Source organism: Lepus europaeus, chromosome 12 (genome assembly GCF_033115175.1).
Source record: "Lepus europaeus isolate LE1 chromosome 12, mLepTim1.pri, whole genome shotgun sequence".
Classification (NCBI taxonomy): domain Eukaryota; kingdom Metazoa; phylum Chordata; class Mammalia; order Lagomorpha; family Leporidae; genus Lepus; species Lepus europaeus.
Window position 1 is genome coordinate 103779243 of NC_084838.1, and position 27801 is coordinate 103807043.

The 27801-nt window shown below is 43.0% G+C and overlaps 1 protein-coding gene across 2 annotated transcripts in view; it reads left to right on the plus strand.

The window, feature by feature from the left end:
- The window catches only part of UBQLN1 (ubiquilin 1), a 64872-nt gene that overhangs the window by 34371 nt on the left and 2700 nt on the right, over positions 1-27801 (plus strand). Inside the window, exons 4-10 of one of the 2 annotated variants that reach the window (XM_062208648.1) lie at positions 3252-3514; positions 6440-6598; positions 6760-6994; positions 19750-19892; positions 23900-23983; positions 25148-25263; positions 25812-25980. In XM_062208648.1, the coding sequence (XP_062064632.1) occupies positions 3252-3514; positions 6440-6598; positions 6760-6994; positions 19750-19892; positions 23900-23983; positions 25148-25263; positions 25812-25980 (1169 nt within the window). The remainder of the gene's footprint in view (positions 1-3251; positions 3515-6439; positions 6599-6759; positions 6995-19749; positions 19893-23899; positions 23984-25147; positions 25264-25811; positions 25981-27801) is intronic. The other variant, XM_062208649.1, reaches the window with a different exon arrangement.

Below are 27801 nucleotides of genomic sequence, written 5' to 3' on the forward strand. Positions count from 1 at the left end.
GCTTCATGGCACATTTCAGCAGACTTTGACTTCAGCTGTGACGTGGACTGGAGAAAGGTTACCACCATGCCAGGTGTGAGACCACCATTGTCCATTCAACCCACAGGAACAGTACCAGTCCCACCAGTTTTGTACACATCTGTAGAGGCAGTCACAAGGGCTTGTCGGTTGGACAAGTCGAGGGTAGGTTTGCAATCCAGGGCTTCCAAGAATGTGGCTCTACTGGCACTGCCATCGTGTGGTGACTTTCCATCCCTTGAGCTATGGCTTGTTAATTAGCACTTGGCTCTAGCAGGTTGCACAGGTTTGTCCATTGGTGAAAAGGTTGTAGTCAATTTTCTTTCTTTTTTTAAAAAGATTTATTTATTAGAGCTGGTGCTGTGGTGTAGAAGGTTAATAAGCCTCCCCTTGCAGTGTTAGCATCCCACATGAGCACCAGTTTGAGTCCTAGCTGCTCCACTTCCAACCCAGCTCCCTGCTAATGTGCCTGGGAAAGCAGCAGAAGACGACCCAGGTGCTTGGGCCCCTGCACCAACGTGGGAGACCTGGAGGAAGCTCCTCGTGTTGGCCTGGCTCAGCCCTGGCCATTGTGGCTATTTGGGGAGTGAACCAGTGTATGAAAGATTGCTGTCACTCTCACTCTTGCTCTTGCGCTTTCTTCTCTGTCCCTTCCCTCTCCTTCCCTCTGTAACTCTGCCTCTCAAATAAATAAGTTTTTGTTTTTTAAAAAGAGATTTATTTGAAAGGCAAAGTTACAAAAAAAAAAAAAAAAAAAAGGTGAGAAATCTCACCTGCTGATTCACTTCCTAAATGACAGTAGTGGCCAGGGCTATGCCATGCTGAAGCCTGGAACTTCGTCAGGGTCTCCCACGGGGATGCAGAGGCCCAAGCACTTGGGCCATCCTCTGTTGTTTTCCCAGGCTATAGCAGAAAGCTGGATCAGAAGTAGAGCTGCTGGGACTTGAACCTGCGCCCATATGCAATGCCAGGGTGCCATCCTCCTGCCAGCTTTTTAATATAGGTGCTGGTTTCCTCACTTCTGTTCTGGCTGTAGGGTGGCACAGTGGAATCCATTTATTTAAAGAGTTACAGAGAGAGGGAGGGAGGGAGGGGTGTCTTACATCCGTTGGTTCAGTCCCCAAATGGCTGCAATAGCTGGAGCTCATTGATCTGAAGCCAGGAGCTTCTTCCAGGTCTCTCATGTGGGTGCAGGGGCCCAATGACTTGGGCCATCTTCCACTGCTTTCCCAGGCCATAGCAGAGATCTGGATCAGAAGTGGAGCAGCTGGGTCTTGAACTGGTGCCCATGTGGGATGCTTACTGCTACGCCACAGTGCCAGCCCCGGAATCCATTTTGTTAACACTGACAATTAGTTGCTTCAGATCCAGTGTGTAAGCCAGAAGGACATGCTCAGAGGTCTCCGTGTTCTTGTAGATGCCCTCTTCAAATTCAGCAACGCCAGCAGCAGCCATCAGGACAGCATAGTCGGCCTCAGATGTGCCTGGACTCCTGTGTTTGATGAAGGCTCTGTGTCCTGGGGCATCAGTGATTTGTAACACTTGCGGGTCTCAGACTTCCACAGGGAGATGCTGCTGATGATACCACACTCACATTCCGCTGTCCAGGCCTGAATGTCCCAGGCGTTCTTGAAGGGGCCCTTGCCCAGCTCAGCTGCCTCAAATTTCTCAGTGACTCTTTCGATGCTGCCACACACCACACTGCCCGATCCACATGTCTAGTGACGACGGCGTTGATCTGAATCTTTTCCTTTGATTGGCAGCGGTTTTCACAACACTTGGCCTGGTGGCAAGCCTGTTGGTGAAAAAGCTGGTTATGTAATTTTATGAACTAAATACTTAGTCATCCTCTTAGATACATTCAGTTTCTCTTTTATTTCTTTCAAAGAAATAACTATCTCCAGAGTATATCCTGGCCTTTTCTCTCCTTCATTGGCAACAGTACTTTTAAATTAGTGTTGTAGAAAAACATTAGAAGCATTGTCTTTTTTTTTTTTTTTTAATTTTTTCCTTTAACTGACATATTGTAAGGTGTTTTGTCTGACACCAACTATTTCTCCAGCATCAATGCTTGGTATCCATCAGTGAGTTCAGTCTGATACTGTCTACCTTGAGTTAGTGTCAGATCCAGACACCACAGTTACAGGACTCGGGTTCCCAAGCCTGCTGTCCCTCAGATGCCAGGGAGAAGCTGTTGGCCACCTGTACTTCTGACTAGCCAGTTATGATTGCAAGTTCCCATGGGATCCTCTCCCCTTACTTTAAAATTTTTATCAGAGGTGGGCATTTAGCCTACTGGTTTTTTCCCTTGTCCCACATCAGTGTACCTGGGTTCAAGTCTTGGCTCTGGCTATAGCTTCCTGCTAGTGCAGACCCTGGGAAGGAGCTGTGATGGCTCAAGGAACTGGGTTCCTGCTGCCCACATGGGGGATCTGGACTGAGTGTCTGCTCCAGGCCTTACCCTAGGGCATTTGAGGAATGAGCCTGCAGGTGAGAAATTTCTCTCTCTCAACTTTAATAAAAAGTTTTCTTTCTAGAATAGCTTACAGAACTCAAAACACATTTTTTAAGTTTACCTGTTTATTACAAAGGGTACATTTCAGAGGCAGACAAAGGCTGTGAAGAAATTAACAGAACAAGATATGTGGAGGCTAGTGGGTGGATGCAAAACTTCCAAGCCCTCCAGCCTACCATCCTCCTGACCCCTCTGAATGGCATTGTTCAGGAGTTTGAATAGAACTCAATTTCTAGGTTTTTCCTTTTTCTGTTCCTGGAGTTCCATGTGTAGAGCTGAAAATTCCAACTTTCCAGAACGTGGTCTTTCTGATGACCAGTGCTATCCTGAGGCTATCCTGAGGCTCTCCAGAGGCTTGGCCTTAAGTCACTGCAATAATAATGATCAAAAGGAACCTGTAACAAAAGATACTTTTATCATTCAGGAAATTTCAAAGGATTTAGGAACTCTGTCAGGAACCCAGAGGAAAGACCATTTATTTTTGTGTTCTATACATACAAAAATCTATTTAGTTGGTTTTATATTAAAGTATAAATTTTTGCTAATTTCAATTACAGAAATTTATGTATTCATAAGAAATTCTGTTTTTGATTTAAAATGGTTTCTTGTAATGTGCTATGAACTCACAATAGTTTTGCATCTTCATACTTTTGCATAGTTATTAAAAATTTCTGACTTTGATTTATGTGTGCCCCCCCCCCCCCCCCCATTCTCTTAGGTGGCCTCGGAGGACTTGCAGGTCTGAGTAGCTTAGGTTTGAATACTACCAACTTCTCTGAACTGCAGAGTCAGATGCAGCGCCAACTTCTGTCCAACCCAGAGATGATGGTCCAGATCATGGAGAATCCCTTCGTCCAGAGCATGCTTTCAAACCCTGACCTGATGAGGCAGTTAATCATGGCCAACCCACAGATGCAGCAGTTGATACAGAGAAACCCGGAGATTAGCCATATGCTGAATAATCCAGACATAATGAGACAAGTATGTGGGAACTTATTATTGCTGATTTTGTTTCTTAATGCTTTCTAGTTAAAAGAGATTGCCTTGTATTGCTGTTAGGCTAAATCCTAGTCTGTGTTTAGGAAAATTTCACAAAGCAGTAATGTGGGCTATATGAACTCTGAATTTTCTGCTACATTTGACAGATTTTAGTGAACAGTTCATTGTGATTGTTCACTTAGAACAAGGTGCTTTTGTTACTGGTTGCTTGCTGCTGGTGGCATACCAGAGGTAAGGGCTGATGCAAGGAAACATTTATTTCAGGGAGCTGGCGTTCTTGGGGCAGGTGGCCATCTTCAGTCCCAGGTGTGCTCTGGCCAAGTTGCAGGGCACACAGAAGGCTGAAGGATAATTGGGAGGCTAGGAAGGATAAGGAAAGATCATGATGGGTGCATAGGCAGGTTTCTAGGCTAGTTTCTGACCCCAGCCAGGTGGAGGTTTCTCTGACACAACCTTGGCTGTCTGGGTGGTGGTTATGCATTTCTTCCTTATCTGCGCTCTGCCATTCTGGCCACTTTCCTGCAGTTAGCTCCTGAAATTCTTAGGTAGGCGTTATTCATCTGTTGACCGACTATTCTCATGACAAGATCAGCAGCTTTTGCTGGTTAAAATGTGAAAAGGGAAGGGAAGATGTATTCAATATGGTTTTACCTCCTTTTTAAAAGTATTAAAGATTGGTTTGTTTATTTGAAAGGCAGAATGAGAGAGAGGAAGAGATCTTCCATCTGGTGGTTCACTCTCTAAATGGCCACAGTAGCCAGGGTTGGGCCAGGGTGGAGTCAGGAGCCAGAATCTCCATGCAATTTCCCACCTGGGGGGCAGGGACCCAAGGTCTTAGACAATTCTGCTTTTCCAGAAGCGTTAGCAGGAAGCTAGAGTTGGAATCACAAAAGCTAGGCCTCTAACCAGCTCTCTGAAATAGAAAGCTGGCATTGCAAATGGCAGGTCAATACACAGTGCCACAGTGCCAGCCCTCCCCCTTTGTTTTTCTTTTGTATTATAATTGTTTCCATCTACTTGAAAGGCAGAGTGACAGAATGAGAGAGAAGTCTTCATGCTGTGCTTCACTTCCCAAATGTCTACAATAACCGGGACTGGGCCAGCTGAAACCAGAAGCCTGGAACTCTGTCCAGATATCCCATGCAGCTGGCAGGGGCCCAAGCCCTTGAACCAGCATCTGCTACTTCCCAGGATAGATGGGAAATGGAGAAGCTGGGCCTGGAACCGCCACTCTAATAAGGGGTGTGTGCATCCCAAGTGGTGGCTTAACTCACTGTGCCACATGTTGCTTCATTTCTTTTTAAATTTTTGCATTTTTAAAAGATACATCTGTTTGAAACACAGAGAGGGAAGAGAGAGAGAGAGAGAGAGAGAAAGAGATCTTCCATCTGCTGGTTCACTTACCAAATGCCTACAGCATGTGGCTGGTGCCAGGCCAAAACCAGGAGCCTCAAACTCCATCTGGGTGTCTCACATGGATGGCAGGGACCCAAGTCCCCTGCCTTCCAATGTGAATTAGGAGGAAGCTGGATCAGAAGTGTTGTTGCCTGGACTCAGACCATTGCTCTGATATACGATATGTGTCCCTGCTGTGCTACAAGGCTCGTTGAATGTTAACTTGCCTTTCTCTTTTTTTAAAGTTTTTTTTTTTTTTTTTAATTTGAAAGGCAGAGTTAGAGCTTTCATCCACTCGTTCACTCCCCAAATGGCTGCAATGGGCCTGAGCTGGGCCAATATGAAGCCAGGAGCCAGTAGCTCCATCCAGGTCTCCCATATGGGTGGCAGAGGCCCAAGCACTTGGGGCCGTTTTCTACTATTTTCTCAGGTGTATTAACAAGGAGCTGGATCAGAAGTGGAGCAGCAGAGAATTGAACTGGCACCCATATGGGATGCTGGTGTCTCAAATGGCAGCTTAACCCAATACGTCACAGTGCCAGCCTCTTAACTTGCTTTTTGAGATGAAATCCACCAGGAATTATTTTAGATAATTTTCTGGTTTAAATTTTTTTAATGATTTTTTAAATTCATTTAGAGTTACAGAGAGAGAGATCTTCTATCTGTTGGTTCACTCCCCAAATGGCTGCAACAGCAAGGACTGAGCAAGGCCAAAGCCAGGAGCCAGGAGCTTCTTCTGGGTCTCCCACATGGGTGCAGGGGCCCAAGCATGTGGGCCCTCCTCCACTGCTTTCCCAGGCACATTAGTAGGGAACTGGATCAGAAGACAAGCAGCCAGGACTCGAATAGGGCGCCCATATGCTGGCGCTGCAGGCCAGGGTTCTACCCGCTATGCCAGTCTCATTTCCTTTCTGATTTTACAGACAAGATTATAAGAAATTTGGTTTAAAACTCTTAATTAGCTTTTATTGTGATTCTAGAATCATATGACATCTGTTCTTATGAGCTGAGCAAAGATAGTTAGCCTCATAGGTAGCAAATACCGAAGAAGCAGAAACTGTTTTGTTGTTAGTGAAAATAGATTGGTTGTTCCAAAGTTACTTTCTTATAGGATCTTCACTATATATTAGTTTTTCCTACTCTAGAAATTCACATAAATTACAGAGTCTGTGCTGTCTTTTTTTCTTTCACTCTGTGTTTTTTAAATTCATCTGTGTTGTTGTGTATGTCTAGTTTGTTTCTTATTGTGCTGGCTCAGGTTGATTAGAATCTCCTGCTTCTTGTTTTTCTTTAAACTAACACTTTTCATACACCAGGTTGTTTATCTGGTGTTAAGCACAGTGACTCCGTTCTGCTATGGTCAGATTTGGGACCTAGTGCAACAGACTAGAGCAAATAGCAGCCTCCCGTAAACTTCATTTAACGTTAGTTAATAGCTGAAGTAACTTACATGTATTTCAATGCCCTTTTTTTTCTTTTTCTGTGCTTGTTTTTATGGAAATCTTTTTTTAGACACTGGAACTTGCCAGGAACCCAGCAATGATGCAGGAGATGATGAGAAACCAGGATCGAGCCTTGAGCAACTTAGAAAGTATTCCAGGGGGTTACAATGCTCTACGTCGCATGTACACGGATATTCAGGAGCCGATGCTGAGTGCTGCACAAGAGCAGGTGATCACTGGCTCCAGGCCTCAGGAGTCGCTCCTGTTGTAACAGATACGTGTGTGACTGAGGGCTGTGTTCATGGGGGGGAATGTGGTTTTCATTCAACAGAAAGGAGTTGTGCAATAAAACCTTACTCTTTATGACTTTTGTGTCTTTTTCTTTTACAGTTTGGTGGTAATCCATTTGCTTCCTTGGTAAGCAATACATCCTCAGGGGAAGGTAGTCAGCCTTCTCGGACAGAAAATAGAGATCCATTACCCAATCCTTGGGCTCCGCAGGCTTCCCAGAGTTCATCAGCTTCAAGCGGCACCACCAGTGCTGTGGGTGGCACTGCTAGTAATGCTGCCAGTGGCACTGCTGGGCAGAGTACTGCTGCGCCAAATTTGGTACCAGGAGTAGGAGGTAGGCTTCTAATAACTCACTATTTTATTTGTTGTAGGAATGCTTTTTACATGAATACAGAAAACATTGCTGATACTGTTTTTCTCTGTGTATGGTGACTATTTTTTATGTTACCAGCTAGTTTTGCTTTTCATTTTTGATGGTTTTATTTGCCTCCGTGAAAGGAGTTTTCAAAATTGTATATACATTTCAGGTACAACATTATGCTTGGATACATGTATACATCGTGGAATGATTAGATCATTTCATTAACATATCCATCACTTCACATGCTTTAGCCATTTTTGTGTTTGTGATGAGAGAAAATTAAAATCTACTGTTTTAATAGTTTTCAATTATATAGCATATACTTCTCCAGAACTTATTCATAGAAGGTTTTCTTTTGTTAAATTTGAGAAAACTGTCACCTGGTGGTTCACTCCCCAGATGCCTTCAGTGGCTGGAGCTGGACCAGACTGAAGCCAGGAGGTGGCCACTAAATCTAGGTCTCCCATGTGGGTGTCAGGGACACAACTACTTGTGCAGGCCCTCCAGTGTGGGATGTGGGCATTTAACTGATACCGTCATAGCTGGGCCAAATGCCCGCACCTGTAGGAGGATTTTAAGTGAGGAATAATGAAAAATTTTAAAGTAATAATGGGATTACCCTGGTTACCATTTGCAGAATATATTGGGGAAAGCCAAAATGATTAAATGGAACTTGATTATGAGTAACCTAGGGCATATAAAATGATAGCTGGGGATGTGACCAAAAAATAGGAAGCAGAAAGACAAGCCAACCATTCACTTATTGACAAAGAACTAGCGAAAGAAGGATAATTGTCCTTATTAGACTATTGTATATTTATTTTATATTAAGGTATAGTTTTTGTAAAGTACAGATTTTACATGTACATTGTTACATATTTTGGTGAATTTATACACCTAGCTTACTGCCACCCTAATTGAGACATGAAACATTTCCATCATCCCAGTAAACTGTTTGTGCCTCTTTCCAGCTAATTCTTTCTACCATGAAAACTGCCCCACTCTGTTAGGTTTTCCTAGTTTAGAAATTCACGTAAATGGATTATACAGTCTGTGTTCTGTGTCTTTTTCTTTCACTTAGCGTTTTTGAAATTCATCTGTGTTGTTGTATATGTCTCTAGACTGTTTCTTAGTGCTGAAAAGTAGTCCCTTGTATGGGAATCATTATAAATCATTACAGTACGTACAGACTCTTATGTCTATTATTTCATTACTTTGTAAAGATAAAAAACCAACAGAATTAGAACTGAAGCCTGGAGAACAAACTTGAGATTCCAAAGTGGGATAGAAATAGCATAAGGTAGAAATTTTGCAGTCGTTAAAGTAGATTATTTTGTGGCTTACACAATTGTCTTTGGGGACCTAACTGTACTGGCCATATAGTGAGTAGGAATGAAGGTGCCAAGTACAGAATGGATACCATTAAGGGTCTAGGTGGTATGTCTGTATTTGTCTGGGAAGGACTGGTTTTCCCGAGCCACCCTCAGGTAATTGCTGTTGTTGGGCTTCTTGTTTTTACTGAATATTCTTGTATTGTACTTCCTGGAGTTTCACTCTGATTCCTGAACCAAACCTGCAGCATTGTTCAATTGTGTCTGTTTTTTAAAAAAAGATTTATTTATTTTAAAGTCAGAGTTACATACAGAGAGGGAGAGACAGATCTATCCACTGGTTAATTCCCCAGATGGCCACAGTGGCCAGGGTTGCCCCAGGCCAAAGCCGTGAGCCAGGAATCTGGGTCTCCCACACAGGTACTTGGTCATCTTTTGCTGCTTTTCCCAGGCTGTTAGCAAGGAGCTGGATCGAAAGTGAAGCAGCCGGCACACAATTTGGTACCCGTATGGGATGCTGGCATCACAAGTGGCAGCTTTACCTGCTGTGCCACAACACCGGTCCTGATTATGTCCATTTTTGAGGCCATTTGTTTCTGATTTATTTATAGGGATTTCATCTACTAGTTCAGTCTCCAAATACCTACAGTGGCCCAGGTCCAGGCTGGGGGCCAAAGACCGGAGCCAGGAACTCAGTCCAGGTCTTCTGTGTAAGCAACAGGAACCCAGCCACTTGAGCCACTACTCTTGCCTCCCAGGGTCTGCATAAGCAGGAACTTGGAGCCAGGAACCAGAGCTGGGCACTGAACTCAGGCCCCTCAGTGTGGGATGTAGGCATCTTGAGTGAAATACTTATACCTGCATTTCTTAAAAGTTTATTTTAAAAAATGGATTCTCAAACCTTTATTATTAATTTTTATTTGAAAACCAGGGTGAAAGATCCTGTATCCACTGGTTTACTCACGGCTGGCCCAGGCCAAAGCCATGAGCCGAGAACTCAGTCTGGGTCTCCTGTGTGGGTGGCAGGAACTCAAGTATTTGAGTTGTCATCTGTTACCTCTCAGGGTGCCATTAGCAGGAAGCTGGATTGCAAGTGGAACTGTGACTTGAATTCTGACATGGACATGGGCATCTTAACTACTGCAGCAAACGCCAGAACACCTACCTGCCCCTGATAAGGAACTTTAAATATGATGATTATGTTTGCGTGTATGGCTGAAGCTTTCCAAAGTCAAGTTTGTCTTGAAATGGCTTGGTAGTCTCGTTTAACAGTAGGGGAACACAGTCTCCTGTAGAACTAGGGTACGTGTTTCTTGGAATTAGTCTGGTTTTAAATTCTGTGTCAGTGGACTCAAACACCAGTCCTGAGGCCAGGGTAAACCAGCTGTGGCACGGTACTTGCCAGGATTGTTAAAAATTGGGTTTCCAGGTCTTAACCTTATGGGGCAGACTTTTTACAGTGTCCTTTAAAGTCTGTGTTTATATAAAGCTCCTGGGGATTGTGATGGGTGAAGGGGTTAGGATTTTACTTTTGTCCACTTTTCTGCAGGTGAGACTGAAAGAACGGATGCCCTGTGCTCAACTGTTCAGATACTATTTGCTGATGTTTTTTAAGTGAATCATATCCAAGATCATTAGCCAGAGTGACAGATTGAGTCCTAATATTTGGCATGTAAATAGGAAGAAATGGAGGCATGGCAGCACTTCCTAGGGATAAGAAAGCCTAGGTAGATGTTAAAAGATCCTTTTGGGCAGAAAAAGTGAAAGATAAGATTCTGAATGAGGAGTTTTGAAAAATTCATTGCTGAGAGAAGACAGTGTGTGCAGAATAAATCACAGGTCACAATGAGACATTTTCTTTTGTAAAGCAGTGGATATCTGGGTTCCGGATATAATACAGGTTTTATAAAAATTGCAGTAGGGGGCTGGCGCCGTGGCTCACTAGGCTAATCCTCTGCCTTGCGGCGCCGGCACACCGGGTTCTAGTCCTGGTCGGGGCACCGGATTCTGTCCCGGTTGCCCCTCTTCCAGGCCAGCTCTCTGCTGTGGCCAGGGAGTGCAGTGGAGGATGGCCCAAGTGCTTGGGCCCTGCACCCCATGGGAGACCAGGAGAAGCACCTGGCTCCTGCCTTCGGATCAGTGCGGTGCGCTGGCTGCAGCACGCCAGCCACAGCGGCCATTGGAGGGTGAACCAACGGAAGGAAGACCTTTCTCTCTGTCTCTCTCTCTCACTGTCCACTCTGCCTGTCAAAAAAAAAAAAAAAAAATTGCAGTAGGGGCTGGTGCCATGGTGCAGTGGTTTGGTCCTCTGCCGACGGTGCCAGCATCCCATATGGGCGCCGATTCTGGTCCTGGCTTCTACTCTTCCAGTCCAGCTCTCTGCCTTGGCCTGGGAAGGCAGTGAAGGATGGCCCAACTGGTTGGGCCCCTGAGCCCACATGGGAAACCTGGAGGAATCACCTGACTCCTGGCTTCATATCTGCGCGGCTCCAGCCGTTGCGGCCATTTGGGGAGTGAACCAATGAACAGAGGACCTTTCTCTCTGTCTCTCCCTCTCACTGTCTGTAACTCTAGCTCTCAAATGAATAAATAGAATCTTTTTAAAAAAATTGAAGTAATATTTTTAATCAAGAAACAAATCCTTCTTATTCTTTTTATTTTTTTTAAGATTATCTGAGGCCGGCGCCACAGCTCACTTGGCTAATCCTCTGCCTGCGGTGCTGGCACCCCAGTTTCTAGTCCCGGTACCCCAGGTTCTAGTCCTGGTTGGAGTGCCGGATTCTGTCCCGGTTGATCCTCTTTCATTCTAGCTCTCTGCTGTGACCCGGGAAGGCAGAGGAGGATGGCCCAAGTGCTTGGGTCTCTGCAACCGCATGGGAGACCAGGAGGAAGTACCCGGCTCCTGGCTTCGGATTGGCACAGCGCCGGCCGTAGTGGCCATTTGGGGGGTGAACCAACGGAAGGAAGACCTTTCTCTCTGTCTCTGTCTCTGTTTCTCTCTCTCTCTCTCTGTCGAAACTCTGCCTGTCAAAATTAAATAAATAAATAAATAAATAGATTTATTTATCTGAAAGGTAGAGTTAAAGAGGGAAAGAGAGACAGGATCTTCTGTTTGCTGGTTTGCTCCCCAAATGCCTGCAATAACCAGTGCTGGGCCAGCTAAAACCACAAGCCAGGAGTTTCATCCAGGCCTCCCATGTAGGTGGCAGGGGCCCAAGCACTCGGACCATCTTCCTCTGCTTTCCCAGACGCATTAGCAGGGAGCTGACTTGGCAGTGCAGTAGCTGCGAGTTGAACTGGCATCCCGTCAGTGGTGACACAGCTGGTTCTTACCCTGTTAGATCACAGTGCTAAATCCCTTACTTTAATACTCTCAACAATCTTTTAAGAAGATGTTTTGTTTCTACTTTAAAGGTTATAGAAAGGAGAGAGCAAAGATTTGATCAGATTTCTTGACTGGTGGGCTATTGATTTTTTTCATTTTAATTAATTTGTTTTTATTTATTTAAAAAGCAGAGAGATACATGCACACCAAGAGACAGACAGTGATGATCCATCTAGTAGTTTACCCTCTATGCTCCCACAACAGCTGAGGTTGGGTCAGTCCAGGACTCTACTTGAGCCATCACCTGCTGCCTCCCAGTGTGTGTGTTAGTAGGAAGCTGCATTGGGAGCAGAGCTGGAACCTGAACTCTGGCTCTGTGATAGGGGATGCCAGCATCTAAGTAATGTTTTAACCACTGCACCAAATGCCTGCCCTGGGTTTTTTTTTTAAATAGTATGGTTGTCCATAGTAATCACTTTCATTTAAAAGACAAACAATCAGTTTCTACTCAGATTTTTTTTTTTTTTTTTTTTTTTTTTTTTGGACAGGCAGAGTGGACAGTAGAGGGAGACAGAGATAAAGGTCTTCCTTTTTGCCGTTGGTTCACCCTCCAATGGCCGCCGCGGTAGGCGCGCTGCGGCCGGCGCACCACACTGTTCCGATGGCAGGAGCCAGGTGCTTCTCCTGGTCTCCCATGGGGTGCAGGGCCCAAGCACTTGGGCCATCCTCCACTGCACTCCCTGGCCACAGCAGAGAGCTGGCCTGGAAGAAGGGCAACCGGGACAGGATCGGTGCCCTGACCGGGACTAGAACCCGGTGTGCCGGCGCCGCAAGGCAGAGGATTAGCCTGTTAAGCCACGGCGCCGGCCCTCTACTCAGATTTTTAAATTTAATAACAATACTGTAACATTTCGTAGTAATATTTCAATCAAAGGAAAACAAAACAGCAAAATGAACTTTACTGGCCTATCAAATTGTTAGCATATTTGTATACTATTATTCATATTCAGCTCAGAGTTTGATGCAAATATTTATACATGCAGATATAAAGATGAAATTCATGAATTTTCCTTTAACCCTTTAAGTGGTACCTGTAGAAACTGAGGAAATCTTGAGTATGAGTCTGCAAACTTTTATGTAAAGGGTCAATTAATACTTTATGTTTTGTGGTTTTTTTTTTTTTTTTTAAGATTTATTTATTTTACTTAGATGGAGCTACAGAGAGAGAGAAGAGATATTCTATCTTCTGGTTTACTCCCCAAATGGCTGTGACAGCTGGGGCTGGGCCAGTCCAGAAACCAGAAGCCTCTTTCAATCTCCCACAGGGCTGCAGGGGCCCAAGGAGTTGGGCCATCTTTCATTGATTTTCCAGGTGCACTAGCAGGGAGCTGTACCAGAAGTGGAGCAGCTGGAACCCAAACTGGCTCCTATATAGGATGCTGGCACCATAGGCAGTGGCCACAGTGCTGGCCCCAATACTTTAGGTTTTGCAGGCCAGAAGGCAAAATTAAGAACATTATATTATTAGAGAACAAAATTTATTTATGAAACTTAAAATATAGAGTTGAATTTTCTTTTTTTTTTTTAAATTATTTTATTTTATTTTGACAGGCAGAGTTAGACAGTGAGAGAGACAGAGAGAAAGGTCTTCCTTCCGTTGGTTCACCCCCCAAATGGCTGCTACGGCCGGCGCATGGCACCGATCTGAAGCCAGGAGCCACGTGCTTCCTCCTGGTCTCCCATGTAGGTGCAGGGCCCAAGCACTTGGGCCATCCTCCACTGCCTTCCCAGGCCACAGCAGAGAGCTGGACTGGAAGAGGAGCAACTGGGACTAGAACCCAGCGCCCATATGGGATGTCGGCGCCACCAGGTGGAGGATTAACCAAGTGAGCCACGGTGCCGGCCCCGAGTTGAATTTTCTTAATATATATTTGCCAGTTAGAGAACTGGGCTTTAGGAGGAATAACATTTTCTTTAATTGGGGTTTACAAAATTGATTGTCCCTGTTCATCTAATGGTGATATGTGATGAGCTCATTCCAAAAGTGTATGATTTTAATAGTATACTTATCAGTTCAGAAGGCATTGTTAGAGTTCTGCTAGATTCTTTTGCCATTTGACTGCCAGTACATTGCAGATTAATCACTTCAAATTGAAACTTGTTAGGTGGTAACTCCTCAGTTATAGTTAATTAGTTTATCTTTTATTTTTTTTAGAGATTTGTTTATTTGAAAGTTGTTACAGAGAGAGGGAGAGACACAGAGATCTTCCCTCTGCTGGTTTATTTTCTAGATGGCCACAGTGGCAAGGGCTGGGCTAGATTGAAGCCAGGAGCTTCATCTGGGTTTCACACGTGGGTGGCAGGGATCCAAACACTAGAGCCATCTTCTGCTTTTCCCAGGCTATTAGCAGGGAGCTGGATTGGAAGTGGAGCAGCCAGGACACAAACGAGTGCCTGTAGGGGATGCTGGCATTGCAGGCAGCAACTTTATCCTCTGTGCCACAACGCCAGCCCTGTTAGATCAGTTTTGAAATGTAGAATTTTCCTTGTACTTGCATTGAGTTCTGAAAAAAATACTGCTGATAGTGTGAACTCAAATATAAGTTGGCAGATTTGCAAAAATGGTGATCTTGTTTCTTCTTTATTTTTTAAAAATTTTTTGACAGGCAGAGTTAGAGACAGAGAGAGAGTTATAGACAGTGAGAGAGAGAGAGAGAGAGAGAAAGAAAGGTCTTCTTTCCATTGGTTCACTCTCCTAATAGCTGCTATGGCTGGCTCCAGGAGCTGGGTGCTTCCTGCTGGTCTCCCATGCCAGTGCAGGACCCAAGCACTTGGGCCATCCTCCTGGAAGACTTCTTTCTCTGTTTCTATCTCTCTCTGTAACTCTGTCTTTCTAATAAATAAATTAATAATAAAATAAGTAATAAAATAAATATAAAAATAAATAATAATAAAAAGTTTGACATTGCTTGTGAAACAAGAGTTGATGTGACAATGACTTTGCTATATTAAGAGATTCATATGTAAGTGCTGAATTCATTGAGAAACATTGTCAAGCCTCTAGGAAACGTTAATTTTTTTAATACTAGATTTCTTTTTCTTTTTTTTTTTGCTATTTATTTGAAAGGTAGAGTTAGAGAGAGAGAGAGGTCTTCCATCTGCTGATTCAATCTCCAAATGGCTGCAACAGCTGGAGCTGGGCCGATCTGAAGCCAGGAGCTTCTTCTGGGTCTCCCACGTGGGTGCAGGGGCCCAAGGTCTTTGCTTTCCCAGGCCATAGCAGAGAGCTGGATCAGAAGAGGAGCAGCTGGGACTCAAACTGGTGGTGGCCTTACCCGCTGCACCACAACGCAAGCACTGCAAAAGTTAATTTCTAAAGTCACTTTTTTTTTTTTAAGATTTATTTTACTTGAAAGTCAAAGTTACAGAGAGAAAGAAAGGCAGAAAGGAAGAGGGAGGAGAGGAATTCCATCCGTTGGTTCACCCCCAGAATTGGCTGCAACTGCCGGAGCTGCACTGATCCGGAGTCAGTAGCTTCTTCTGGGTCTCCCATGCAAGTGCAGGGGCCCAAGGACTGGGGCCACCCCCCACTGCTTTCCCAGGCCATAGCAGAGAGTATCAGCCTGCTCTTTGTTAATGTGTGTTAGGATGTTGAGCTATTAACAGAATTATGGAATTGTCTCTGGTTAAGAGTGAATGGTGCTCCTCATTGATACTTCTACTGGTTCAATAACATTATAGCTTAAAATACATTCTACAGACTACCTGCTGATGAATATAACAGTAAATAACCGTAATATTTAGATACCTTATGTTTCTGCAAATGTTGTGAATCTGTCCAGCTGAATCAGTTCGCCACACACGGTTTTACAAACATCAGATGTAGCACATCTTACCAGATTCTACTTCAGGTTTTTCTGAAATAGTATTTTCTGAACTTCTTTAAGAATAGTGTTGCCCTATTTGTTGCCTGCTGTTTGTTAAAGCATTTTTCCAGTCACTTCAGATGTGGCATTGACTCTTCAAATAGGAATTGAGTAGACTCTTTCTTCCTGTCTCCCTCTCTGTCACTCTGCCTTTCAAATAAATAAAAAATAAGTCTTTATAAAAATTGTTCACTTATTAGGAGCCCAGGAATACAATTCAAACTCATTTGTGTATTTTAAACTGGACATGTGTGTATGTACATATTTTAAAAGATTTATTTATTTGAGAGTGAAGAAGTGAGAAAAAGAGATTTTCCGTCTGCTGGTTCATTCCCCAAATGACCTCTGGGGCTGGGGCTGGGGCTGGGGCTGGGGCTGGGGCTGGGCCCGGGCCAAGACCAGGCTGGAACCAGGATACTTGTTCCATCTTGTTTGATTTCCAAGCCACATTAGTAGGGAGATGAATCAGAAGTGGAGAAGCTGGGACTCAAACCAGCACTCCATTATGGGGTACAGGTATCAGTAGCTTAACCTGCTGTACCATGATGCTGGTCCCTTAAATTGGATGATAATATTGTACCAACAGTCCTTAACTCTTTGAGAAAAATCTGTTCTCCCCACAAGGCTAATAGACTTAAGTTTTTTTTTTTTTTTTTTAGTACACTTATTTGTCTCCTGTAATCAGGATTTAATTAACTATACTAGTTGATCACTGCTATTACTAGTTTTTGTTGATTGACCAACAAGTAAACCACTTACAGACTCAACCTTGAAGCTCATTTGTTTCAAAGAAATTTGGCTTTGATAAGATACTTCATTTTATTTTAACATTTCGTAATTTTCCTGCCTATTGCTTTCCTGTGGGTGGGGCAATATTGTGTGTGTATGTGGTATTCTTGTAGTGCCACTGCATAACAACTGCAACTGTTCTCCCCTTTTTCTCTGTCTGGCCTGAAGGGCAGGTGGACTGTGGGGAATGAAGCAATGTCACTGCCATGCTGCAGTGTTTCATGAGTGTGTGGGACAGCTGACTCTCTGAGAGCAGTGTGGAACAGTGATAGCACCATAGTCAGACATGTCTCAGACACTCAGCTCCGGTTTTGTACTGCCCAAGCACCCATAGACAATGAACAAGTGAGTGTAATTGTGCCAATAAAATGGTGTTTGTGGATACTGAAAGTTGAATTTCAGGTAGTTTCAACATATCACAAAACATTTCCCTTTAAGTTTTCTCCCATAACCATTTAAAAAGGTTAATAATTTTTACCTCAGGGACTTACAAAAACAGGTTGTGGGCTAATTTGTCCTGTGAGTTGTAGTTTGCCAGCATGTTATGTGGAAAAAACTAAAGGTAAGACATGAGAAAGTAGAAGAAGCAAATATTAAAAACAGTAGAGGCGGCGCCGTGGCTTAACAGGCTAATCCTCCACCTTGCGGCGCCGGCACACCGGGTTCTAGCCCCAGTTGGGGCGCTGGATTCTATCCCGGTTGCCCCTCTTCCAGGCCAGCTCTCTGCTATGGCCCGGGAAGGCAGTGGAGGATGGCCCAAGTGCTTGGGCCCTGCACCCTCATGGGAGACCAGGAGAAGCACCTGGCTCCTGGCTTCGGATCAGCGCCATGCGCCGGCCGCAGCGGCCATTGGAGGGTGAACCAACGGCAAAGGAAGACCTTTCTCTCTGTCTCTTTCTCACTGTGCGCTCTGCCTGTCCAAAAAAAACAACAGTAGAATGAGGAGCTGGTTGGTGCTCTGGCATGGTGGGTGAAGTCACTGTCTGCGATACCAGCATCCCATATGGATGGAATGGGGGCTGGTTCATGTCTCAGCTGCTCCACTTCTCATCCAACTGCCTGCTAATGGTCTGGGAAAAGCAGCATAAGATGGCCCAAGTGTTTAGGCTCTTGCCACCCACATGGGAGAGCCTGGCTCAGCCCTGGCTGAACCAGCAGATGGAAGACCTCTCTCTCTCTCTGTAGCTTTGACTTTCAAATAAATAAATCTTTAGAAAACAAGACAAACAGTAGAATGATAATAAATTGTAAGGGTAAGTGAGAAGAGTCAATGCTTTAATCCCAGTACAACTATACCATATGGAAGAAAGAAGAGCAGATGGGAAATGAAACAGCTAATTAATTGAGATGATAGGTTTGAGAATATGTTTCAATTTGAGTACATCTAGTCAGCAACTAAAAATCTGGGTGTGAGTTAAATTAATTAGCTTTCAAAGAAAATTTGCGTAAATATAATTGTCATCACCTACTGAATTCAGCTAAATCCAACTGCAGTTCTCAGTAAAAAAGAAGAGAAATAAGAGGAGCATTTTTTAACAAGTGCTTTACATATGAGTTGATCGCATTCATCCTATGAAGCGGATGCAGTTTTCTCCACTTTATAGATGGAGAAATTAAAGTATGAAGAAAGTAAGTAACTTGCCCACAATTGGATTGTTCATTGGAGTTGGACCAAGGGACTCTGGCTGCAGACACATAGCTGTCCTCTGAGGTTTTACAAAGGTTTACTGTGCCTCCATTTCACTCAGCATCAGCACTCAGTGGAATTGGGATGGAGACTTTTCATCTATTACTCATGGGGCTTGAAGGTATTCCTGCTCGAGTGGGAATGCTGCATCTGATTTACTTAAGCAATCTTTGGTGTCCTGAAGGAAGAGTTGGTTCAGTCTTCCTTCACTTACAGGATTTTTCAACAGTTAAGTTTGACTGTTTCTAATTTTTGCCGTAAATTGACTGTAGAACCTAATCTTTCCTTTGGATATGATTTTACTGTTAAATGCAACCAGAATGTTTAAAATTATTCTAGTATGTATTTTTCCCATACATGCACTGATTAATACCTTTTCCATTTTAGTAAGCACTTAGGCATTGTGGCTGTACCTTTTTGCAGTTTAAGGGATGATAGTAACATTAGCATAAATTTCCTTTTCTTTCTTCATAATTTCATCGCTTCAGTATTCTTTCTTACTAAAGATATTTGTAAACTCATCATACTTCCTTTTTTCATATAAGTCAAGACCTTTCACCTCTTCACTGAAAGTTCTTCACAGCTTTTGCATCACCACCCCACAGTTGTACTTTGGGGCTGTCATTAGGTCAAATAAAGTAGTTAGAACACAAGTACTGTTAATCTGCAGCAATCAGTCTGATGACCAAGATGGCTGCTACGGACTAACTGGCAGGCAGTGTGGATATGCTAGGGAGGGGACAGAGCAGGATGGCATGAGATTTTTTTTTTAAGGATTTAATTCTGTTTATTGGAAAGGCAGAGCTATAGACAGGGAGAGACAGAGATAACATTACATCACTGAGGGGCCGGCACTGTGGCATAGTAGGTCAAGCTGCCGCCTACAGTACTGGCATCCCATATGGGCGTCAGTTCGAGTCCTAGCTGCTCCACTTCCTATCTAGCTCTCTGCTATGGCCTGGGAAAGCAGTGGACTATGGCCCAAGTTCTTGGGCCCCTGCATCTGCATGGGAGACCTGGAAGAAGCTCCTGGCTTCAGATCAGCACAGCTCCGGCCGTTGTGGCCAATTGGGGAGTGAACTGGCGGATGGAAGACCTCTCTTCTCTCTCTCTCTCTGCCTCTCCTCTCTTTGTGTAACTCTGACTTTCAAGTAAATAAATCTTTGAAAAACAAAAACAACCTTACATCACTGATTGACTTCTGAAATGGCTGCAACAGCCAGGGCTGGGCCAGCCTGAATCTAGGAATCAGGAACTCCATCTGGGTCTCTCACTTGGGTGGTGAGGGCCCAAGTACTTGGGCCATCTCCCATTGCCTTCCCAGATGCATTTGTATAAGAGGCAGAATAGCCAGCGTTCTGACACTCCAGTACGGGATGGTGGTGTTGCAAGAGGTGGCTTCGCCCTCTGCACCACGGCACCAGTGCCTGACATGAGATTTCATCACACTGCTCAAAATGGCATGCAGTTGAAAACTTCAGAATTACTTCCATGGAACATTTTCAGGCTCCTGTTGACCAATAAAGTGAATTTGTTGATAACAAAGGACTAATGTGTTCATCTCTAGTTCTAATTCAGTATATATTTTAAAGCTTTAACTTTTGTTTTTGTATTTTTCCATAATATAATACCTTTTTTTAAATTTTTATTTTCTAAAAACAAACTTTCAGCTAGTATGTTCAACACACCAGGAATGCAGAGCTTATTGCAACAAATAACTGAAAACCCACAACTTATGCAGAATATGTTGTCTGCCCCCTACATGAGAAGCATGATGCAGTCACTAAGCCAGAACCCGGACCTTGCTGCACAGGTGAGTTTGGAATTGTTACTAAAAGAGCTGTGTAGTGTGCACTGAAATAGCCTAGTCCAGTAATGCTGATTTTGGCACATTGATGTTTTGTGTGCTTTCCTAACACACTAAAAATGTAGGTAAACTGTCTCCAGCGTTGGGGGCCTTTTGTTTCTTTGCAGTAAATTAATAATTCATGTATAATTAAAAATTTTGTCCCTGCCAGTCATTGCCTAGAAAGTCTACCATTCTTTGATGAAAAACAAGTGCAGGTTTACTTTACATATGCATGTATTGAGTTAGGAGATGACTAAAGTTTTGGATTGGTCTCTCTTGAGGATATCAGTCTTCTGTGAAATGTAGCAGTTAAGAACAAAATTAATATTTTGAAATACTTTCATTTATTAAATTATTCAGATTATAGCACTCATTTTCAAAATGTCATTTGTAAAACAGCTTGAAATGTTTTGTTAATGGCAGAGGGAGAATTTTTTTTTTTAATTTTAAAATTATTGAGAGTTATCCACTGGTTCACGCTCTAAATGCCCACAACAGCCAGGGTGGACCTGGGTGGTTCTTAAAACCAGGAGCCAGGAACTCAGTCCAGGTCTCCTGCATGGACGGTGAGGACACAGTCCAGGTCTCCTGGGTGGATGACAGGGACACCAGGACTTGAGCCATCGGTGCTGCCCCCCAGAGTTGCATTAGCAGGAAGCTGCAGTCAGGACTGGAGCTGGGTATGCAGCCTAGAGCTTCCAGTGTGGGTTGCGGCTTCTTTAACTAGGCTGAACTCTACCCGCCAGACAGGGATTTGTAGGAACGATGTTCTCATTCGTTAATGATTTCCCTCTCCCCCATTCCCCAGTATTAATATATTGGACCTAAGAGAATATAACATAACATAATCAGTGGGCCGGCGCCGCGGCTCAACAGGCTAATCCTCCGCCTTGCAGCGCTGGCACACCGGGTTCTAGTCCCGGTCGGGGCACCGGATTCTATCCCGGTTGCCCCTCTTCCAGGCCAGCTCTCTGCTATGGCCCGGGAAGGCAGTGGAGGATGGCCCAAGTGCTTGGGCCCTGCACCCTCATGGGAGACCAGGAGAAGCACCTGGCTCCTGGCTTCGGATCAGCGCCATGCGCCGGCCGCAGTGTGCCAGCCGAGGCAGCCATTGGAGGGTGAACCAACGGCAAAAGAAGACCTTTCTCTCTGTCTCTCTCTCTCTCACTGTCCACTCTGCCTGTAAAAAAACAAAAAAAAAACAAAACAAAAACATAATCAGTGAATTTCAACACTGACTGAACGAACGTTCAGTATCACTTGGGAACTTACAGTGCTTGTGCTTGAGCCTTTAATGGTGTTGGTTCCTCCCTTCCAGTTCCTTAGGTGATTTTGATGTACTTTCTAGGTTCAGCACCCCTGGGCTTGAAAAACTATGGAAAATGTGAATTAAGCCTTGAATGTCATTTATATTTGCTGCCTATGAAAAATGGCCTCTGTAGAGTGTAAAGAATTTGAGATATTTTCATTTATAGTTAATCCTATTTCTTAAATCACTTTGCTTTGTTAAACATAATGGTTTTCATTTTCTAAAAGCTAGAACCATATTGATTCCATTATATAGCAGATGTTTTTGAGGTATAATTCTCACAACATTTTCCCTTACAATATTTGTGGAATTGGAAGTTCTTAGGGTAATTTGTATATTTGAAATGTTGTATATTGTAGGTTCATTATGTGAAACTGTTTTATTCATATGAATATTATCAGACTGAGTTACAACTATATTAAGTGCTTGAACTCACCTTAATCAGAACCATTTTGGACAGTAAATTAAGCTAAAATGTTCATATTTGTTTAAAATAAATGGAGAAAATATGTAAATATGTACGTACAGTAATCCTATTCAGCCTTAAGTGTATGTTCAATAAAACTGAATGTGTGTATTTTGAAATCTGATTTAAAAACTCAATATATTTCATAACCTTATGTATAGAGCACCTCTAAACTTAAATTGAGCAATAAATACACTACTTAGGGTAACTTTGGAATAGATATTATGTCATTGAAATAGTTTCAGAATTGAAAACTTGGGACTTAATGAGGTAAGCACATTCCTCACCAATTAAAATAGCAGTACTTTTACATTTATAAAGTGCCCCGAGTACTTACACATAGTGTTTTTTGTTTACAAAGAATGTTAGATGTGGATGTCTTATTTTAGCCAATTTAGAAACTTTTACAATATATTTTGGTTATCGGAGGATTTTGCTTTTGTAGCTTCTCTATTTTGCTTTTGATATTAAATATTCAAAAAGAGTATTGAGTGTAAAATCTATATTAATTGTGATATAAACAGGTAAGTTAGGAAACAGCTTAATCAGATAAAATGATTTTCTGAGAAGGAATGAGTAAATTTAAAATTACATAATTTTTCTAATTGGTTTAAATGACATAAATCCTGAAGATAAATGTGGTAAATTCATTAATGTGTTCATAATTAAGAAGTATTTTACTGGAGGCAGTAAAGAGATAAGTTTGTTGACCTCAAGTGGGTATTATTGGGAACTTACTGATCCCTTTGAAAAAATACTATGTATCTATCAACAATCAAGCATTGTCTGGCTTTTTTCTGTTTTGATTATTGTGTTGGAATAAAATGAGCCACTTTGCAGTAAGAGACTACCTGCAGGAGGGAGGGGAGAGTTCTCTGCTTCCAGCATTTATATGTAATTACTCTAATAAGTGTGGCTGACTGCTTGAGGACAAGGCCCGTTTTCCTGTCCAGACTTTGGACAGGTCAGTAGGTTGCCAGTTCACATTGTTAGGGGGAGTTTTCACTCCACCTAGAGTAAAATGATGTAAAATTTGTCTCTTGAAGCTAGGATAATTTATTAATTTCTGGTTATGCTGATTGTGTATTGAAATCTTATTTTTGAGTATCCAAAATCATGTTAATATTGGCCCTGACTTTTAAATTCTCAACACCTATTTGAAAGTTAGGAGATAATGTTAGTTTTCTCATCTCTGGTGGAAGTGAGGTGAAAGGCAGCTGCTAATCTTGGTGTTCTCAAATTGATTTACATCTCAGGTCTTACAGCATTTTAACACTTTCCCCAGAGACTGTCGGTGCTAGTTCTGGCCAAGTTTTCCCCAGCAGCTCCATTTCTCTGGCAAGGTGGTTGCTGTTTCGTGGTATTATTTTTCTGGACCTAATATAGCTGTTTTGAGGAGGCAGATAGATATAGTGGTTCCAGATCTGAATTTTTCTTTGTACCGGCCTCTTACCTGTGGAAGTTTCTTTTTTTTTTTTTTTGACAGGCAGAGTGGACAGTGAGAGAGAGAGAGAGAGATAGAGAGAAAGGTCTTCCTTTGCCGTTGGTTCACCCTCCAATGGCCGCTGCGGCCGGCGCATGGCGCTGATCCGAAGCCAGGAGCCAGGTGCTTCTCCTGGTCTCCCATGAGGGTGCAGGGCCCAAGCACTTGGGCCATCCTCCACTGCCTTCCCGGGCCATAGCAGAGAGCTGGCCTGGAAGAGGGGCAACCGGGATAGACTCCGGCACCCCGACCGGGACTAGAACCCAGTGTGCTGGCGCCACAAGCCTGTTGAGCCGTGGCGCCGGCCACCTGTGGAAGTTTCTAAGCAAGTTTCCTGTATTGATGTTTATGTTTATCCTGTCAGTGTAGCAGAACATGTTTCCTCATGAAGCCAGTTACTCCCATTTTTCTTTCAAGGGCAAAAATTCACCTTGGCTCAAGGAAAAGTCTAAAATACAATTACTTTTATTTGTAGGGTATTGCATGTCATTATCATAATCGCCATTCTCATTAAGAGAAGATGTCTTGGTTTTGTTTTTTCCTGGAGATCTCTCTTGTAGATAATATTTTCCCTTTTCCTTTTTAATTTATGTTCTACCTTCCTCCCTTTTAAGTGCCAGCTTGGGCACTTGTGGGAAGATAGAATATTAAACAAGGTACAATACTTGTTTCAGATATTTCCAGTTAAAATTGTTTGAACACTTGCCCCATAGATGATGCTGAATAATCCCCTATTTGCTGGAAATCCTCAGCTTCAAGAACAAATGAGACAACAGCTCCCAACTTTCCTTCAACAAGTGAGTAAGAAAGATGCTAGCTGTCTTCATAATGATTTGCTCTAAACTTTGATGCTGATCACTTTCCTCGCTCCTCTCTGGCTGGTAGCAGAACATAGACGAGTATGATATCCTGTCAGTTTGCAGAGAATTCAGCTTGACCGGACTGAACCCCATTTCACTGCTGACCTTTGACTCCTGTTTCTTAAACATAAATTCTCAGGGAAGAACCATTTTATTTTTTCTTTTGAGGACTTGGGATTTTGAATGCTTTGTTAATACCATACCATTCCTTTCTCTTTGCTAACATTAAAGTGCTTCCTTCATGTTACGCTTTATGGTTTAACTAATCTCAAGTAACAGGAAAGAGCTACCCAGTCTTACTTTGCAAGGTTTGGTTTCTTTGTAATGTTTTAATTTTTCTCAAACTAGTAGAATGCCTGTTTTTCAAGGGGTAGTTCTCAGTTCCTCAGACTTGGAGTTAGTAAGTGTTAGTGTTGTCAGATATGGAAGATTTTATTTTTTAAAAAAGTACTTGACATTGCCATGATATTTTATTATTTAAAAAGATAAAAGAGGCGTTGATCTTGGTATTTTGAAACTGGTAGCTCTAGGGCTTTATAGATTATGCAGATAATTCCCAGGCCTGTGAACCATTGTCCAAGGTTAGTTAGTGCCCTGGATCTATGGAAATGGTCTAAGTCTTCCTTTTTTGGTCAGTCGGGATGTGTATTTGGAAGCAGTGAGGCTACACTCAGGACATCTGCATTAACTTCAGATTCGGAACTGTTGTTTCAGTGTGTACGTTAGTTGTAAACTTGTTACAGGTAACACTTGCTCAGGGGGAATGTGTGGCTTTCGCAGTATTACCATGTATATAAATTGTGTATTTGGAGGTTGTCTCTTCGAGACAATATTTTTAATCTTCTGTTGGAGCATGGGAGGAGTTGAGGCTTCCAGAGTGTCCACCGTTATGGAAATGGCTTTGATGATGGACTTGGAGGGAGGTCAGGTAATGATTTGCTGTAAAAGAGGAAGTACTTGTTATTTTTGGAAAGAAACTAATGGATTACCAGTGTCCAGGAGTGAGGTTTTAGATTTTCTCTGAAAACACAGTAAAGATTTAAGAATTTACCTTCACTGATTTTAATTCCCTTGTAACCTTCGATTTTCTTTTTCCTTTAGATGCAGAATCCTGATACACTGTCAGCAATGTCAAACCCTAGAGCAATGCAGGCCTTGTTACAAATTCAGCAGGGTTTACAAACATTAGCAACAGAAGCCCCTGGCCTCATTCCGGGGTAAGTTTATTTGAGGAAGATTATGAAAGTATACAATGGTTAACTTCCTCTGAGCATTTCAGGATTAATATCATTCTGCCTTTTTTTGTTGTGATTATTTTTAGTTTTTTTTTTTTTTTTTTTTTTTTTAAGATGTAATTATTTGAAAGGCAGAGCCAAAGAGAAAGATTCTGCTGATTCATTCCCCAAATAGCTGCAATAGCCATGGCAGGGCCAGGTTGAAGCCAGGAGCCAAGGGATTCTTCCCGGTCTCCCACATGAGTGGCAGGATTCCAAGCACTTGGGCCATCTGCCGCTGCTTTTCCCAGGCCATTAGCAGGCAGCTCGATCGGAAGTGGGGCAGCTGGGACTTGAACCAGCACCCATATGGGATGCTGGTGTCCCAGGTGGCAGCTTAACACACTGCGCCACAGTAAAAAGCTCCCAAATCAGAGTTTTCAGGATTACAAGTGTTTATTAAGAAGATAATTCAGTTAATAGTATGTTAAAATGTAACCGATGGACCACCTGGCCTGTCCTCTAGTTGATGATGTTTGTTCTTCCTCTAGGTTTACTCCTGGCCTGGGGGCCTTGGGAAACACTGGAGGCTCTTCAGGAACCAGTGGATCTAACACTACAGCCAGTGAGAACACAAGCCCCACATCAGGGACCACCGAACCTGGCCACCAACAGTTTATTCAGCAGATGCTGCAGGCTCTTGCCGGAGTAAATCCTCAGGTAATAACTTTTCTGTTTACGGAGAGTATTCTTTCATTTCAGAAATTTCCAGAAAGAGAAGAAAGGGGGGAAGCACAGTCCTTAAGTGTATAGAGACTAATGAGAGGCACAGATCTTAAAGATACTGAGACTAGGGGCTAGTGTCTGCCTGAGACACTGGCGTCCCATTTGAGTGCCTGTTCAAGTCCCAGCTGTTCTATTTCTTTCTTTTATCTTTTTTTTTAAAGATTGATTTATTTATTTGAAAGAGTTACACACAGAGAGAAGGAGAGACAGAGAGAGGTCTTCCATCCATTGCTTCACTCCCCAATTGGCCGCAATGGTTGGAGCTGTGCCAATCCAGAGCCAGGAGCTTCTTCTGGGTCTCCCATGAGGTGCAGGGGGCCCAAGGACTTGGACCATCTTCCACTGCTTTCCCAGGCCACAGCAGAGAGCAGGATTGGAAAAGGAGCAGCTAGGACTCAAAGTGACGCAAATGGGATGCCAGCATTGTAGGCGGTGGCTTTACCTGCTACGCCACAGCGCCGGCCTCTCTACTTTCTACTTCAAATCCAATATGCTAATATGCCTGCTAATATGCCTGGGAAAGCAGCAAAAGGTGACCTGAATATGTGGGCCCCTGCCTCCCATGTTGGAGCCCAAGATGAAGTTTAAGCCATTTGGGGAATAAACCAACAGATGGAAGATCTCTTCCATCTCTCCATCTCTCTCTGTAACTCTGCCTTTCAAATAAATAAATCTTTTAAAAAATATATTGGGGGCTAGCATTGTGGCACAGCGAGGTAAACCACTGCCTGTGATACCAGCATCCCATATGGGCGCCACTTCAGGACCCAGCTGGTTCACTTCCAATCCAGCTCCCTGCTAATGGCCTGGGAAAGCAGCGGGAGATGGCCCAGCTGCTTGGGCCCCTGCACCCATGTGAGAGCCCCAGATGAAGCTCCAGGCTCCTGGTTTTGGCCTGGCCTAGCCCCAGCCATTGCAGCCATCTGGGAAGTGGACCAGCAGATGGAAGCCCTCTCTCTTTCTGTAACTCTGCCTTTCAAATAAATAAATCTTTTAAAAGAAGTTGAAATTAAAAATAAATGTTACAAAGTTGGCTTTGATGCTATATCAGACACTAAACAAAACATTTTTGTACTTGGGAAGAAATGCTACAAGTAATGAAATTTTTGAAGTTGCATTTTAAAATTAATTTTTGAAGTTCCTATTGGAAAATCATTTGAATTGAATATTGTTTAATGAAAGTTTGTCAGAGAAGAATAGAAATTTGATTATCTTGAGTACCTTCTGGACATATCTAGTCTTTGTATTTTGACTTTGAAAAACAATCCTGCTTACCTCACTCCACGTAACCACAGCACTGCCGCCTGTAGTAACTTGTGTTACATATATATACCTCACAAATAAAGCTAAAAATATAGACTCTCCCCAGTATTCTTGCATTGTAAATGTTTATTATCTTTAGAATCATCGTTTATAAAGTACCATTATACAAAGGTGGTTGCCCCCAAACTTCCACAAGTCTCATTTCTGAAGAAAGGTGTGACGCAGCTGAGTCGTTAGGATTAAGAGTATAGTTTTGAGGCTGTAGTTTGGGTGGCTGGTTCAGAAATGTAATCCACATTCTAAGCCTCATTGAAACTTTACAATTTTATAGGTGAGCATATTTGCTTTAAAAGAAAAAAAATTTTTAATTACTATTTTGAGAGTGTGCTCCCATCAGCTGGTTCCCTCACCAAAATACAACAGCTGGGCTGGACCATTGTCAGAAGTGGGAGCCAGCAACTCATAGGTAGTAGGAACTTAATTACCCGAGCC